Genomic DNA, 15,600 nt, shown 5'->3' with positions numbered 1-15,600 from the left:
CAACTGAGTGGGCTGAACAGGACAATATTAATAGGTATGGAGAAAAAGCATGTTCATCCTATCTAAAAATGCACCTGATTTAGACCTGTTTATTTCCTGTTGATGTCACTGAAGCATCCTGCTGCTCAGCATTTCTAAAACTCAGGCTTCTTTTCTGAAAACCTTTACAGGTTAAAAAAAATAGCGATGAGGTAATACAGCAGGGAGGAGCTGTATTAGCACTTTGACAAAACACCCCATAACAAGACTATCAGGCTGTACATGTCAATCCTCAGTGCAGCAGTAGGTAGTCATTAGAAAGTTGCATTAGTACACCAGAATTAACATTCATGAATCCATGATGATAGGCAGTTGAGGAAAAATGTAGATTTAACTTGTCCAAATATGTTTAATGATGTCATCTCTGATCTTTCAGGTCTGAGTCTCTCAAAAAGAGGAGTAGATGTTGTTGGTCAAACTGAAAATATTTTTAAAATGTTTTCAAGTATCAGAAAGTTATTTCTCTCTTTCTTTTCCATTTTTGGGCTCATTACAATAGAAACTATTAAACCATGCAGTTGAAAATTTCTAATTCAGAACTCTTAACATTTCCAGAAACAGAAGACATCCACTTCATTTGAGAACATTCTTCCAGGAGATGTTCAGCTAAACTGCACTCTCTCAAGTGCTAAGATAAACAGCCACAACATCTTTACTGTGGCTTTACCTGTACAGACTGTTTCTTAGTTTGGTCTCTAAGAAAAGATCTGGCATTGGCCTTATCTGCATGTATGCATGCCTGTTTGGGTACCCTCTTAATTATGTTTCAACTCCTCGTTTCTTTCAACCACATCTTGCAAATGTGTAGGAGACAGAAAGATCCTAGAACTTAAATAAAACCTGGCAAACTGCTAGAGGAGAAAGCCCTTCCCCTGGGTCTTCCCACCAAAGGACACAACCACATGAACCCCACTGTCACTGAACAGCAGAAAAACCAGACACCCTCCATAACTCTTGGGAAAACCACATTTATCTGTTCTGCCAAATCTTCTGCCAATCTTCTGTCAGCCTGGGGATGCCCTCCCCCCACAAGAACATTGGGAATCTTTACTCTGACAGCTCCCAGGCAGCACAGTTAAAGGCCCACTGTGGCCCTCTGCCTGGCTTGGGAATGACAGAGGGAAGGCAACAGAAAGCATGGAGGCATTAATAATGGAGGCTGAGCTGAGCTCCCTGCAGTTCCTTTAGTGCTGTCCCTTGCAGATGTTACCCAAAATACTGTAAAAAGTCACCATCTGTCAGAGGAGGTCATGGTTTCCAGCCATGCTGAGAGCAGAGAGGGAGGACCTGTGTGAAATCACACCTACAAGGAAAAACTGTAGCAAGTTCTCTCTACTTTTAGTGAGAGTGGCAAACAAGACTTTCTGATAGAAAGAGTAATGCTTAAGATGTGTTTTTAGAACAACTAGTCAAGGTGGTCTTCCACATAAGACAAGTACAATAAATCCTATTTATAAGTTAAATAAAATACAAATGATTGAGATTATTTAAGTCTACTTGTGGAATAAGAAATTGTATTCATTTTAATTCAGACTCATTAATAGGTAATTTCTGAAAGCATAACTTCAGGAAAAAAGGACTCAGAAGAAAAATAAGGCTAAACAGATCAAGAGCTGGAAAAACTACAAAATCCAAACTCATTCTTTCTCCTTGCTCATAATATTTGCTTCTATATTATGCTGACATTTCTAAAGATTAACTACTATAAATCATTACTGCATATTATTTCTACAGTCAAATGCAATCATGAAACTTCAATGTTGTAAGTGTCTCATGGAAAAAGTAAAATATATCTAGGAATCATGTTTGCTAGTGCACTAGAATACTTAATTATGTGAGCAAATATTTCTTTTTTAGCGCTGCATTATTTGTGTTAACATAAGCTGAATCTCAAAGGGACTGGCCTTGGGGTCAATTAAATATTTGGAGTATCACAGCTTTCATATTTGAGGAACACCAACAGAGTAAAGTGCTCCTTGGCTATTTCTGTTTAACCTATTTTGTGGATGGAGGCAACAGGCATGGGATTTAACAGTGTATTCTACACTGCACAAATTACAGTATGTGTAACAAACAGATAGAACATACAGAAGAATCAGAAGCATATTCTTATATGCTTATCTTATGGCCCATATCAACAACAATATATTAATTTTTCATTTAATTCCCCTTTTTTTCTATTGCTTCCATATTTCTAACCTTTTTTATTTTTTTTTGTACTATATCATGTAAGAGTTTAACACTGAAACAGTGCATGGATTCCCATATTCCCATGCACTGATTCCTATTGGCTTCTTTCATTTTTGACTGGTGTTCTTTGACTTACTAATAGCTTTTTCCAATCTGTGTCATTTTAAAATGCATAATTTAATCAAAATTCTCTGCACACACTTCCTGGGCTGTTCACCTGGTTTAGACTAAGACCAGACAAATTCTGGTGACAATGACATTTAACTTTAATTTCAAAGGCTTAAATTCAGGTATTATTTAAATAAAAGTTCTGAAAATCCTGCTACAAAATTCCCGTATTTATTTATTTTTAGTTTCTTATATTTCACTCTGAACTTTCCATATTTTTTTTTATTTTTTACTTGTCTCCCTTACCAGTACATGTGTAAGTTAATATAACAAAAATGCATAGGTAAAGGCAGTTTTCTAAAGGCTGTGCAATGTGACACTGGAAAGAAACATGCAAAAAGGTAGAAATACCCTGAACAATTTCTCTTACTCTGAACAGCTGTCAAAGCCTTCACTGAGACATGCTGAGTTGGAAACTGAGGTTCTGCTTCTATTCCAGTTTGTGGTACCTTATTTTATTAATACTGAGGTGACTGTTTTTCCATCTTAGGTGTTTATGTTTTTGCTTTGTGAAAAGGAAGCCCTAGGAACAGCCACTGGGTGTTTGCTGGTTGATCAAGTACTGCAAGGGCAAGAAGACTTAACCCTTCTGGGGAGGGACTGTCATCAGCAATGAGGTGATCCTTTTCCAATCCAGTTTGGGCTCTGTCATCTCATAAGATGAGTGAGTGGCTCTTCTCAGTGACAGCAACTGATGAGACTTCATAATGTGAAAAATTATCCCCTTAGATTTTTTTTTTCCCCTTGATTTAATGGGTGCTAAAATAGAAAGCTTTTTGTATCTGCATACCCTTGGGGAGCAGCTCTGTGTGGAAAGGAGGTGTCTGCAGCAAGTGCATCGTGGACTGGCTCTGCAGGGACAAATTTAAAACCTGTGACGTCTGCAGGTTGCAACAGTGGGATTGGGAAAGGGAAATGAGGTAGAAATGCCCAAGGCAAGGCTCTGGTGTTCCCTTACATTTATATCCACTGCTAGCACCTTGTGCTGGGGCTGCAGCCAGCCCCACGGTGTGCAGGGCAGTGCAGGAGGGCTGGGCAGGGGTGGGCAGCCAGCACAGCCTGGCTGGGGGAGGGTGGTGCAGACCTGACAGGTATGAGGGGTTAACACACACACACATACACACACACACAGACGCACACACACACACATGCACGCACGCACGCACACACACACACACACATACACACACACAGAGACGCATACACACACACGCACACATGCACACACGCACGCACACACACACACATACACACACACACACACAGAGACGCATACACACACACATGCACACACACATGCACGCACACACACACACACACACACAGACGCATACACACACACACATGCACGCACACATGCACGCATGCACGCATACACACACCTGCCTTCTCTCAGCCTGGGTCTCACCTCTCCTTGTGCCTTCTCTCTTGCCATGTTAAGTACTAGCAAGTAGCTTATGTTTAACACTGAACAAGAGAGGTGGGGGAAGAAAAAGATAGAGGGGAATAAAGAAAAAGTCTCAATGCTCAGACAAGTCTACTGATATAGGTCAAGTGCATAGTCTTCTCTACCTGGGCTTCCAGTTTAGGAGATTGCTTTGCCTTGCTCATAGTCTGCTAAAGAGAAATAGAAGTCCCAGTTTCCTGTTCTGACACATATTTCCAGTTTATGCGAATAATTCTGACCCAGATTCTAAAGAATTTAATTATCTACCTCCTCATCCACAAAATAGGTGTAGGAGCTATTTCCTCCTTCAAAATAGTTTACTATTAAAATGTTCTGCTAAAAAGGACTATGGAAAAAACACACTGAAGTGCTCGTATCTACCTTTGACTTTGTACCAAGGACTTCAGTGGAAATGTAGTACTGAAAAAAAAAAACAACAACCTCTTCAGCTGCTGGAGGTGTCCAAAGATGATAGCATAGTTAATTTCTATCAGGTAAGTTCCTAAAAAGGCTAAGCAAGAATGCTTAGGAGCATTTGGCTTTTATAGTACTGGGCAGATTGACTCGTAGATCACACACAATCTCACTGCTCCTTGAATTCCTTTCTCTGCAAAGTTCACACCTCAAGGGTGTGACTGCAGAGCACACCTCCCAGGTCAAGCACGTCCTGGAAGGTGCTTCTATCCACCTGTTGCGTTGGAAGGTGCATATTTCAATCCTGACTGCCCTAAGGTGCCCTAGTGAGGCATCTTTGTTAGCTGCAGGCATTGTATAGGGACTTGAGTTGACTGCTGTGAATTCTGCTGGGCAGCATTAGCAGTAAGTGAAGAGAAAAGTGAAAAGCTGTTTCAGGACTTACTTATGGCCATGTAGTGGATGAAAGAGGCAGGTCAAAAATCTAGACCTCCCACTCACTGGTTTTTAAGACTTGTTCTAATTTTCCTAGTGGCCAGAGCAGATAGTTGATTTATTTGATGTCATACACAGTCACACAAGCATAGAGATCATACAGTGTCCTTGTGCTGATGAATAACATAGATTACAAATGTTTTCTGGATGTAATCTTCTTCACTGAATGTGTGCAGCTTAACTGAATTTTCTTTTCTTAACTGATGAATGCAAATTCTTGCTCAGGTTTCAGCAAAAATCTGTACACTCTCAGATTTGGACACTTCCTCAAACACTTTTACTGTGCTCAAGGATGAACTGTAGTACAGAAAAATTGCTTGCTGACTTAAAAATTGTAAACCTTCTGAGGTGATTCTTTTCAATAAAACATTAGTAATAGTCTAACTTTATGCTTGCAATCTTTTTTTTTCCGAAGTGCAGCGACAAAAATTCTTTGCAGACTTCTGATGATAACAGATTTTAATAGCAAATGTTCAGATCTAAGCTCTTATCTCAGAGTGAAGTTGCTGAGTCTTCTTAGGTCTAGATTAGTTACAGCATTTTACTAGTGTGACTGGAAAAAGAACCTTTTTGTGAAATCCTATGGATGAATAAAAGGCCAAAATTTTCATGAAAATGAGGGGGGAAATACAAAAATACATATTCCCACAAATGGGAGTTGAAAGTTCACAGGATTTTCCCCTTTGACCTCAGTGGAGCCTGGAGCCTCACAGTTACCTTCAGTATTTCAGAGCAATAATTCTTACTTTCTTCTAATATTTTCATCAGAAGACTTGGAAACAGCTGTATAATTCATCCTTTAAGCTGTAGATCCTCTTAGGATGAGAAAAGAACTATGGGCAGATATGACCCTCTAGTTATAATAGAAATAGCTCTTCCTCCTGGCTCTGATGATCAGGAGCAGCTGGGTTTCTGTGCTGGTAAAGAATTCCTTCAGGGCAGTTACCCCCACCAAAATCCTCCCTCAAAGTGCTGTCTGTGTGTGTGTATGTGTAGGTACCTGTGAGTAAGGAAGAAAATGCTTTCTTATCTCAAATTACTTTTTCTGCCTTACCAAGCAGAGCAAAAATGAATGTGTTAGAAGCTGTTGAAGACATGGACTGACCTGGAGAAAAGGCACTGCACATTTATTTGATCCATGACCAGGTTCAGTCCCAGTGTGGTGCTATCACAGCTGTCCCCACTGTTCAGGAGAGCGCTGCTGTTCCTATGCTCCTCAGCCTCTCTCCATCTCCCTAAATCTGCATTTCCCTCTTTGACCACCTCAGTGAACCCGTGACTGGAGTGGCTGTATGAAACTTGGAGCTGTAGGTACTGAGACAAAAAAAAAAAAAAAAAATTTATAATTTTGTTGTCTCTTTAAGAATATTTTAGGACAGTATGAAGATTGTGTTTTTCGTTTCCTGATTACATCAGAACTAATAGGACTAATTGTAGGAATCATCCTTTGTAAGCACATTGGTAACATTTGCATGTATTTATCCACGTGTGTCCATTTCCATTGAAGTCTGGTATGCAGACAGCTGTTACCTTCAGATGAGTTTAGTATATTTGTCTGTATTACAGGTTCCTGCACTGGAAAATTGCTTCTGCTATAAACCCAGTTGCCTGTGCTTCCATCTGTGCTGATATCATGGCAAAGAAAGATAACTTCTTAGTCCAGCACAAGCAAAGAAAATGTCAGCTGCCTGGAACGGTTTTGCCAGTGCACTGACATTCTGTCAATGCCAAAAGTGGGTCAGAAAGGACAGAGTTGTTTTTCTCAAGTATGCTTACTACAGGAATTCCAAACCATTGTTTAATTAATCACCTAACCTAAAGGAAGCCAAAAGACTCCAAGGCTCAAACCTGGCTACCTCCTTCCTACAACTGCATTTATACTGGTGAATAAAATGTGCCAGGGAATCCAGCAGGACTTACAGCCTTACCCCTAAGCCTGCACCTCCCAAAGAGGGCAGCCACCTCAAACTATCTCTTGGCACTTGCCCCTGCAGCGCTCATGCTGTGTCCAGCTGTGGTTTGGGAGGCTGCTCACACGTCTCAGCCAAAACCATCACACTAACAGAAGCAATACCAGTTTAACAGATCATGGATCAATCTCAGGGACTTTTCTCTGCCCAGTTTAATTTATGAATGAAGACATTACTGCCTGTGTTTAGACCTGAAGTTCTGGGCCATGTATAATGAGGTCAAAGAGATACATTGGGAGACTGGGAGACAGAAGAGGATATAAACAAATAATGAGGCCAAATTAATAGTTAAATTCAAAAATGGAGAGGAGGACACTATTTAAAGATAATTTTCTATATCATTTTGGATGACACTGATTTGACTCCATGAGCAAAGCAATTAAAATCAATGGAGAGATGATTAAAACCAGTATGAATTGCACAATTAGTTACTCGAGGTGTCTGATTTCCTTTTTCATGTGGGAGAATGTGATTTTGATCTGCAATAAAATATTGGATTATAGTGCATTGTCTTCAAGATGAGAGACTATTTGACAGTGCAGTTCATTTGCTTGTTTATTCCATGGCCATGGTAATCCAACAAAAACTGTGGGTTTCTGTTTGGCAAGTCAGAAAGAGTAGATTGCTCAGTAATATTTGTGTCTGTAGATGTTTTGTAAGGTATTGTCAATCTTTTTCTAAGCCAGTCATGAGTATACATAACAGATCTGCTATCCCAGATTCAGTTCTAGGGGCAGGTATGTGCAGAGTTTTCCTTCTTGCTTTGGGAAAAAAAAAAAAAAAGTATTGCTCACATGATGTCTTTTTAGTCACGGAAAAGAACTATTCATTAGTGGGTCTCAAAAGCCCCATGGCTTTCCCAGAGGGATGATCCTGAGATTCAGAGTTTGAAGTAGGAATTGCAGAAGTGGTAAGGACACACCCTGACTCTACCTCAGAAGTTCTCAGCCCAGGAAATAACCTGTGATCGAGCCTGGACAGACCAAACCTGCCATCCTTTCCAAAAATGATGGTGTCTGATCCACACATGAAAGAGTCCACTGAAGAAACCCCTCAGAGAGCTCCATTCCTCTCTGCTCTGGGAGGTTTTCCACAGGGCTGGGGGCAGCAATCTGGCCCTGTGTTTTCAATAGTGAAGTTATGTGGGGAATGTGTTAGGGGTTTCATGTTTCAGTGTATGTTGTGGGTTGTGCAGCAATGAAAGGGTAGAATCCAGGCGGCTATTGATCCTAATTACGCTTTTCCAGGCTTTGCTGTGTTTTAGTTTTTCTTTAAATGAAAGTGTTGTTTATTCATCTGCTGTAGTTTAAGGGAGCTCAACAAGTAATTTTCTTATCCTGACTTATTTCCTTTATAGTGTGGCAACAAAGAGAGCACTAGTACTAGGAATTTCAGAATTCTATGCCCTGACGGATATCCCAGAACGGGAGGAAAAGAGAGGAAGCCTTTCGGAGAGACATGAAACAGGCGTGCTCACACGTGTGCGTTATTTACCAGCACAAGCGTGCATCAGAGCTTGAGCGATTCGCTGTCCCGCAGCCTTTCAACTCCTTCCCTCCGTCCGCGACCATAGCCCAGCCCCGAGTGACCCGACGGGGACACAGCTCTCCCGCCGGGACAGTTCCCGCGTGGGGAGGGCGGTGGGCTCGCCCCGAGCGGCGGCGCATCCCCGCGCCTCGATCTCTCGCCCCGCCGAGCTGCGAGGATGTCCCGGGAGGGCGGAGGTGGTGCCGGGGCTGGGCGTGGGGCGGTAGCGCCGCGGAGAGGGAGCTAATGCGAGAGGGTGGGGAGAGCCGCCGGGATCTCCGTCTCGGCGCTGCCGCCCGCCTCTCCCGGCGCAGCCCCGCTCCTCCGCCCGCCCCTCGCCGCCGCCCGCCGGGAGCGGCTCCAGCGGCTCCGGGCCAGGCCGGGGTCGCGGCGCCGAAAGTTTGGCTGTTCCCGGCCGCGCTATGGGCTTCGACCCGTCGCGGTTCGCGGGGCCGGTGGCGGCGGAGCTGCAGTGCGGGCTGTGCGGGCGAGTGCTGGAGGAGCCGCTGTCCACTCCGTGCGGGCACGTCTTCTGCGCCGGCTGCCTGCTGCCCTGGGCGGCGCAGCGCCGCCGCTGCCCGCTGCGCTGCCGGCCGCTGGCGGCCGCCGAGCTGCGCCCCGTCCTGCCCCTCCGCAGCCTCGTCCAGAAGCTGGAGGTCAAGTGCGACTACAGCCCGCGGGGCTGCGGCCGCACCGTGCGGCTGCGGGAGCTGCCCGCCCACCTCGCGGCGTAACAGAAGCAATACCCCCTCCGGCCGCTCGGCGGGGCAGCCGCGGGCGGGCGGCGGGCACCGCTGCCTGCGGGCGCTGCGGGGCGGCGGCGCTCCGGAGCCGGGTCAGGAGCTGAAGAGGGAGGCCCTGCGCTGGAGCAGGAGAGAGAAGTCGCTGCTGGCGCAGCTGTCGGCGCTGCAGAGCGAGGTGCAGCTGACGGCGCGGCGGTACCAGGCGAAGTTCGGCCAGTACATGAGCCACATCAGCAGCATCGCCCGGGACCTGGCGGGCGGCCAGCCCGGCAAGGTGAGTGCGGCGGCGGGGATCGGCGGGGCAGCGCGCCCCGTATGCGCTCCTCCTGCTGTGCTCTCCTCCAGCCTGCTTTTCCCGTGCCCGACTTGTGAACCACCGGCTGAGTGACGGGGCGGGCGGTGTCCCCGGGACCGGCAGTCACCACCACAGCAGTCCGGGACGCAGCCCGATCCCGCTCTCCATCCCCCGGGCGGTGCGAGCCGCCCTTGCCCGTCCCTCGCCTCTTTCGGGGAGATATAGCAGCCGGACCCTGTTGCCAGATGAAGAGTTTTATTTTTACTGATTTTCTTGTAACACCTACACTGGGGACACGCTTCTTGCCTGTCCCTCTTCAGACGCCCTTCGGCAGCCGAAGCCCCGTGCTGCGGTGAGCCCAGCAGTGCTTGGCAGAGGCTGCGACCGAGCGCTTGCTCGGCCGGAGAAGATGGGGAACGGGCGGGAGGGGAGATGGCTTCGCTCCTGGGCTGGCAGCTGGCAAACGGGTTCTGGCTCCTCCGATCAGGGGTCCGCATCAGACCGCCCCGCCTCGACGGGACCCAGCTGCTCGTGCTGCTCATTTTGCTCCAGCTGGTACTGGCGGCAGCTCGGGGGCGTGGAGCTGGCTTTCAACTGTTATTTGAGCAGCTGAGAGGTTGTCTTTAAAAACTTGAGTGTAAAATTTTTGTCGACTTTGGAAACGATGGCGAAAGGACAGCAAAGCTTTGGTAGAATGGCATGACAGCTACCGCCGTTGATAAGCAGAGGCCGGAGCAGTGCTGCGCTCTCCCCTCAGATCTGAGAGCATTGCCCAGAGACTGACACGCTCCTTAGGCAAAACAAGCCATTCGAGAATTGCGGTGAGCTGGCTTCACTTGCTGTGATGGAACTGGTTGGTTTGTGATTCCTGCCTGGAAGCTCACTGGGTAGGCTCAGGCATTGCTGATTGCAGCCGTGGTGAGAAGTGTTTTAATGCAAAGAATTCTTCTTTCTGCCTAAATCTACGTGGGCTCTTGGGAAGCAAAATCCCAGGTGAAAAAGGTGTGAGCAGTGAAACTCACACCCGAAGAAGCAATGTAGTGTGCTGGGCATATGCCTGCTGCATGGAAAATGGGAAAAAGGGGACGTTGTTCACAGGACACCAGAATGCCTCAGAATACAGGTCTCACAGGTCTTCGTGACATTGAGTAATTCTGTTTGAAAACTTGAGGTTTTTGGGTTTTTTTTAATGTTTCCTCTGGTTAGCTGTCCATGAGGTTTAGGTTGCTGGACCTGAGAGGTGTGCTCGTACACTTTCTTCATCCCTTGGCAGATGAGATGAGGTCATGTGCAGTGGGCCAGCAGTGACCCTGGGGTGGGCTATGCGGAGGCTGGGGCGGGGCGGGGCGGTGCCGGGGCTGTCGCTGCGGAGCTGGCCGAGGTGCGGGCGGGCGGCGCGCCGCTCCCCAGCGCCGCCGGCAGGTGTCGCTGTGGGCGCTGCCGCCCGGCCAGCGCCGCTGGGAGGGAGCTGTCGGCGCCGCGCAAACACGCGGAATTGCGGTAAAACCTACCGCGCGGGCGTAAAACACGCCACTGACACAGTTAATAAAATGTGGGTTTCAGCGTAGTATAAGGTAACTTGCTGTGCTAAAGCCTCCTGTTTTTAATTTTTAAAAAAAATTACCTGGTCCACTGAAGGAAAAGATTTTTCTTTTCTTGTTTTTAACTTTTACTCCGTTTATGCTTCTCAGTGTCTGCTTTATACTTTAAGCCTTTTTTTCAGAATACAACCCATGTTTTTACAAATGTTTTGGATTCTTTCTTTTTGGAGAGAAGAAGTTTGGGCTGAAGAGCCGTTTTTCAGCTTCTCTATGTTATGTGCAAGTTGCTTTAAAATGTGTACTGGTAGGACTTTGGGGTCTGAAAATTATAATGTTGTGTATTTTAATCTGTATGTTGAATGTTTAAAATGTTAACACTTGAAGGGTTTTTATGTTTATAGAGACTTCCAGAAATTTGGAGTGCTGACTTCTATCAATGGTGCCAAGGATTCCTCACACCCAAAACCTGTCCTTTTTTTCTGTTCAGCTGAAGATAACTGGAGATAATCAGGTGTTACCTGATAACTTTTCAGTGAATCATGACTTTTCTTTGTTTTTTCGTTCCAGTGCCAAGTCTTTTCACCCTAATTTTCCTTCAAGCCATATCTTATATATTCTCCAGCTAAAAATCTTATGTGCAATAGTGTTTCATTTAATAACTTCTTCTTGAAACTGTGTTCTTTAACAATGTTTAATCTCTTGCTTCTTAGGGAGGAGCACGCAAACCATTAATGATCATGCTACACCGAGAAAATGACACTTTGGGATTCAACATTATAGGAGGACGACCCAATCAGGTAATGCAAAAAGTAACCGTAGGTGACTTTTACTGTATACATTGTTAATTAGGAGTAACTTATGATGACAGTAGGTACGGAATCTATTGTTCAGATAGAAGAACTGTTTGTCATCAGGTATATTTGGAGTCATTGTTTGGAGGACGTTATCTCATGAGAATTGTATTATTCTCATTTTTTTTTGGAAGGGTGTTCATAGTGCTTTTGCTTTAAAACTTTAGGCTGGTTTACACTCAGTTCCCACGTGAATAATACGTATTCATGCAAATTGTTCAATGGAAATCTCTGGGACTACTTGTAAAAGTCATTGTTGCAGGATTAAGCCTTTGGAATTTTGTGAAACAGCTTGCCTTTTTTTTTTTTTTTTTTCATTTCCAAGAGAGAAGAAAATCTGCTTCTGTAGCTTGGATAGTTTAAGCACGTGTCCTGTTCTCACATGCCTACTTTCAGTTTTTCTTTATGAACTGAAATGGTTTTCACCAATGCTGTATCTTAATCTCATCAGTCTAGTTTTAGAAAATTGATTGCAAACCATAGAATATGCATAAGGATCACTAGCCCCCACTTAGAATGTACTGATGAATATGCTTGCTTTTTTTTTTACTTCATCTTTCCAAAAGCATTAATTAGGATGGTCATTGCATATGAAGGGTAAAAGAAACCTGTTAAACTGGAAAATTAATAGTTGATTAAAAAGGGTTGGTAATAATTATGTACTGATCAGGTTCTTGTTAAGAGGAGAATTGTAGTCTCCTAGTATTGTTGAGGAGGGGAGTAGGACCCTGTATATTAGTTTGGCAATCTTTTGCTCTAAAGCTATATTTAGTGGTGCCAAAGAGTCTGTTCCCATCAGTCCTCTGTCTGTGCTGCAGTTACTCTTCCCTGTGGGTAAATGTCAAGACCAACAGTTATCAGATGTTGGGGCTGTAAATCCAAAGCAAGAGTTTCTTAGACTTTTCTAGTGGAAGGATGAGACAACAGGTGGCTACAAGTTAAAACACACATGCTATGATTATATTCATATTTGAGTATAGCAGCAACAAAATTCAGACAATATTTAGTTTGGATCGCATTGTGATGTGTCCTACTTACATCTGTAGGAGAACTGCAGGGAAAAGGGAGCATGTGTTCCCATTCCTTGGGATGGCAGCTGAGCTTCTTCAAAGGGCCTAGATGCTGACAGTGCATACTGCAACAATGATATATATCACAAACTGTCAGACTTTCTGACCTAATGTTTTGTAATTTTAAGGAGTAAATGATAAATATGTGAAGGTCTGTAGCACTGTGTGTTGAGAACACTGCCAAATGGAGAAAGGGAGGTTAATTTCTATTAACACTCATATTTGGAGACAAATTGGTGAGGTTGTGAGGCAGGGATGGGTCTCAGGTGGTTTTGAGTCTTTGAAGTTCAGTTTGGAAATTCCTTTGTGTTTTGTTCTTATTTTGCCAAATGTGACTACCACAGGCTTTTGATTGGCATTTCCCAGGTATCAGTGTGAGACTCAGTGTGTCTGGAGCTGAGGAGAGAACAGGGAAAAATGCTTGAGTTGACTCAAATAGTGAAAACACGAAGTTCTGCTGGAAAGCTTAAACAGTGGAACAGGAGTTGTTAGAAAGACAAAAAGAGTTCATGAAGGTGCTCTGTACATTCAGGCTGTCCAGGGAAAAGGTGCCCTTGGTTGAAACATTGGCTCTTGCAGCAGAAGAGCAGAACAGTGATGCCTCTATATTCGCCATGTGCTTGGGGATGTGTTGTTCATCACATTATTGGTGTTTTATAAGTGCAATGCAGCTTTTTTCCATTGGAAAGCAGGTGACTCTTGGTGACTTGGGTAATGCACATACATACTTTCTGTTGGCTGTGCTTATTTTCAGTCCATAATAGGCATCCCCACTGTTTACCTTCTACCTGAAGGAAGGAGGCAAGGAAAGGAACAACTCATCATAGGATCATCTTTTATTTTGTCAGGAAGGAGCTTGCTTCTCAAAACTCTTTCTGAGAGGTGATTCATTATTCTGAGGGAGCAAGGCTGCTTTGATGAGCCCCAGCTCTGTCTGGCTGGGAGGACTGTTTCCCCTGAGGACAGCACATCAAAGCCAGGCTGGAGGGGGGTGTGCTGCAGGCACAGTTGCTGCACAGCCCCTGGGCTGTGTGACAGTGCTGGAGCTCAGTGTGCCTTGTGCTATGTTTTCCTGTCAGGAGTGGTGGGTACCAGCACATGCAACTGATGGAGGCCACAAGCCAGAATAAAATATCCTTTTTTTAACAGGTCATACATTGCTTTTGAAAAAGCCAATGAAGTTTCTGATGGAAAGAAATACAGTTCTATGTGGGTGAAGGTGCTATAATCTAGCTTTTTGTTTTCTCAGGTTAAAACCAAACCACATCCCTCTTGTATTTTCACTAATGGCCATTATGCTTCTTTTATCAGAGTTTCATTTCTCACTGCTTAGATGGGAAGTCAGTGGAAATCTATTTGTTCATAATTTCAAAATATTGCTAGAACTGTTAGTGTGTTTCCCTTTTGCTACTTTCCTGACATGTATGAGTCTCTGTGAAAAAGGGAGAAAAAAAGGAGTTAATGAAAACATGTTATTATACAAATAAACAAATACTTATTAACCTTTAATCTACCTGGGTCAAGTCTCCATAGGAATGTTGCCACATTATGTAAAGTATGTTTTACATATGTCTTCACAGTTTTCTTAATAGAAAAAGTTATAAGGCATTTTCCCCATGAGTGTATAGGAACTATACTAGAAACCTTTGTACATATGAACTGTGCTGTTCACCAGGGATTCACCAGTCATAGAAGGAAAATAAACATCATATAAACTACAATGCAAAGCATAAATCAGCTGGAAAAAGCTTCCTTCAGTTATTGCTAGCTAGGCTATTTTTTGTATAAACACTTAAAACCCTGTAAGTAGGCAGTGTTGCTTGACATTAGTTCTTTATTAATAATTATTTAAAAGTACTTTTAATTATCATGTGATGAAATAAAGTAATTCCATCATGTACAACAACATCAGTTATATTGTTGCAGCTGTGGTAGATAACTTGTCTGTTTTAAATTTGACCTTACATGAGTTGTACTTAGTGTTGCGTAGAGATCAGCTGGAGATGGATTCTCTTTTTGTCTTTTGTCCACAGCTCGTCTGTATGGATTTCATACTTGAGCAAGTTTTCAATCTCCCACATGAATAGGATTTATGAGGTTAACCAGTTCCAACCAAATCCTCTCACTGTTACATGCCAGCTAACTCATGTCACTTTGTTCCTTGGAGCTTTATTTTCAAATGCAGTAAGGCAGTTTGCAAGCAGTGGTGCTGCAGGAGCCCTTTTCCTTCTGAGGGAAACACTTGTGCATCCATTTTTATGAGGGTCTTCCACTGTGCATTTATGTGCTAGTCACTGGCTGCTGTGAAGTCTGAAGTCTTTGCTCCAAGTATTTCAGCTGGGATTGGATTACTGTTGCACACTGTGTCTCATTTAGACTAAAATAACCGGAAGTAAATGGATAATCTTATAAAAATTGCTGGAATAGTTCATTAATTCTGTCCTTTTGATTAATAGCTACTTTGTGTTAAGCAAGTTTAAAAAAAATCTCAAGGAGCTTAATTCTTAGCTAGAAAAATGAGCTGCATATTTCAGGTGGATTTACATTTTTCATTGCTGCTGATTTTAGTACTGTCTCAGTTTTTGTACTAATGTGGCCCTTTTTGCAATTTCCCTATTACCTGGTACAGAACAATCAGGAGGAATCTGCTGAGGGAATTTATGTGTCAAAGATTTTGGAAAATGGACCTGCAGACAAAGCAGAAGGCCTGCAAATTCATGACAAGATTATTGAGGTAAGAAACAACCCACACCAATGGATTAGTCTGTCATCAGATTAATAAAGGATTTGATGGTTGTAAGTAGGTTGTAATTTTCCTTTTTTGCTGTGTCTGAACATGATTCTTGTACA

The 15,600-nt window shown here is 43.8% G+C and overlaps 1 protein-coding gene across 1 annotated transcript in view; it reads left to right on the top strand.

The window, feature by feature from the left end:
* Positions 1-8,672: 8,672 nt before the first annotated feature.
* The window catches only part of LOC121355792 (PDZ domain-containing RING finger protein 4-like), a 229,291-nt gene continuing 222,363 nt past the window's right edge, over positions 8,673-15,600 (top strand). Inside the window, 4 exon segments of the mRNA XM_041471497.1 lie at positions 8,673-8,977; positions 8,979-9,267; positions 11,540-11,626; positions 15,380-15,484. Of these exon segments, the coding sequence (XP_041327431.1) occupies positions 8,673-8,977; positions 8,979-9,267; positions 11,540-11,626; positions 15,380-15,484 (786 nt within the window).

This window comes from Pyrgilauda ruficollis, unplaced genomic scaffold, assembly GCF_017590135.1.
Source record: "Pyrgilauda ruficollis isolate IOZ18807 unplaced genomic scaffold, ASM1759013v1 scaffold27, whole genome shotgun sequence".
NCBI lineage: Eukaryota > Metazoa > Chordata > Aves > Passeriformes > Passeridae > Pyrgilauda > Pyrgilauda ruficollis.
The sequence above is the reverse complement of the archived record's forward strand: the minus strand, read 5'-3'. Positions and strand labels throughout refer to the sequence as shown.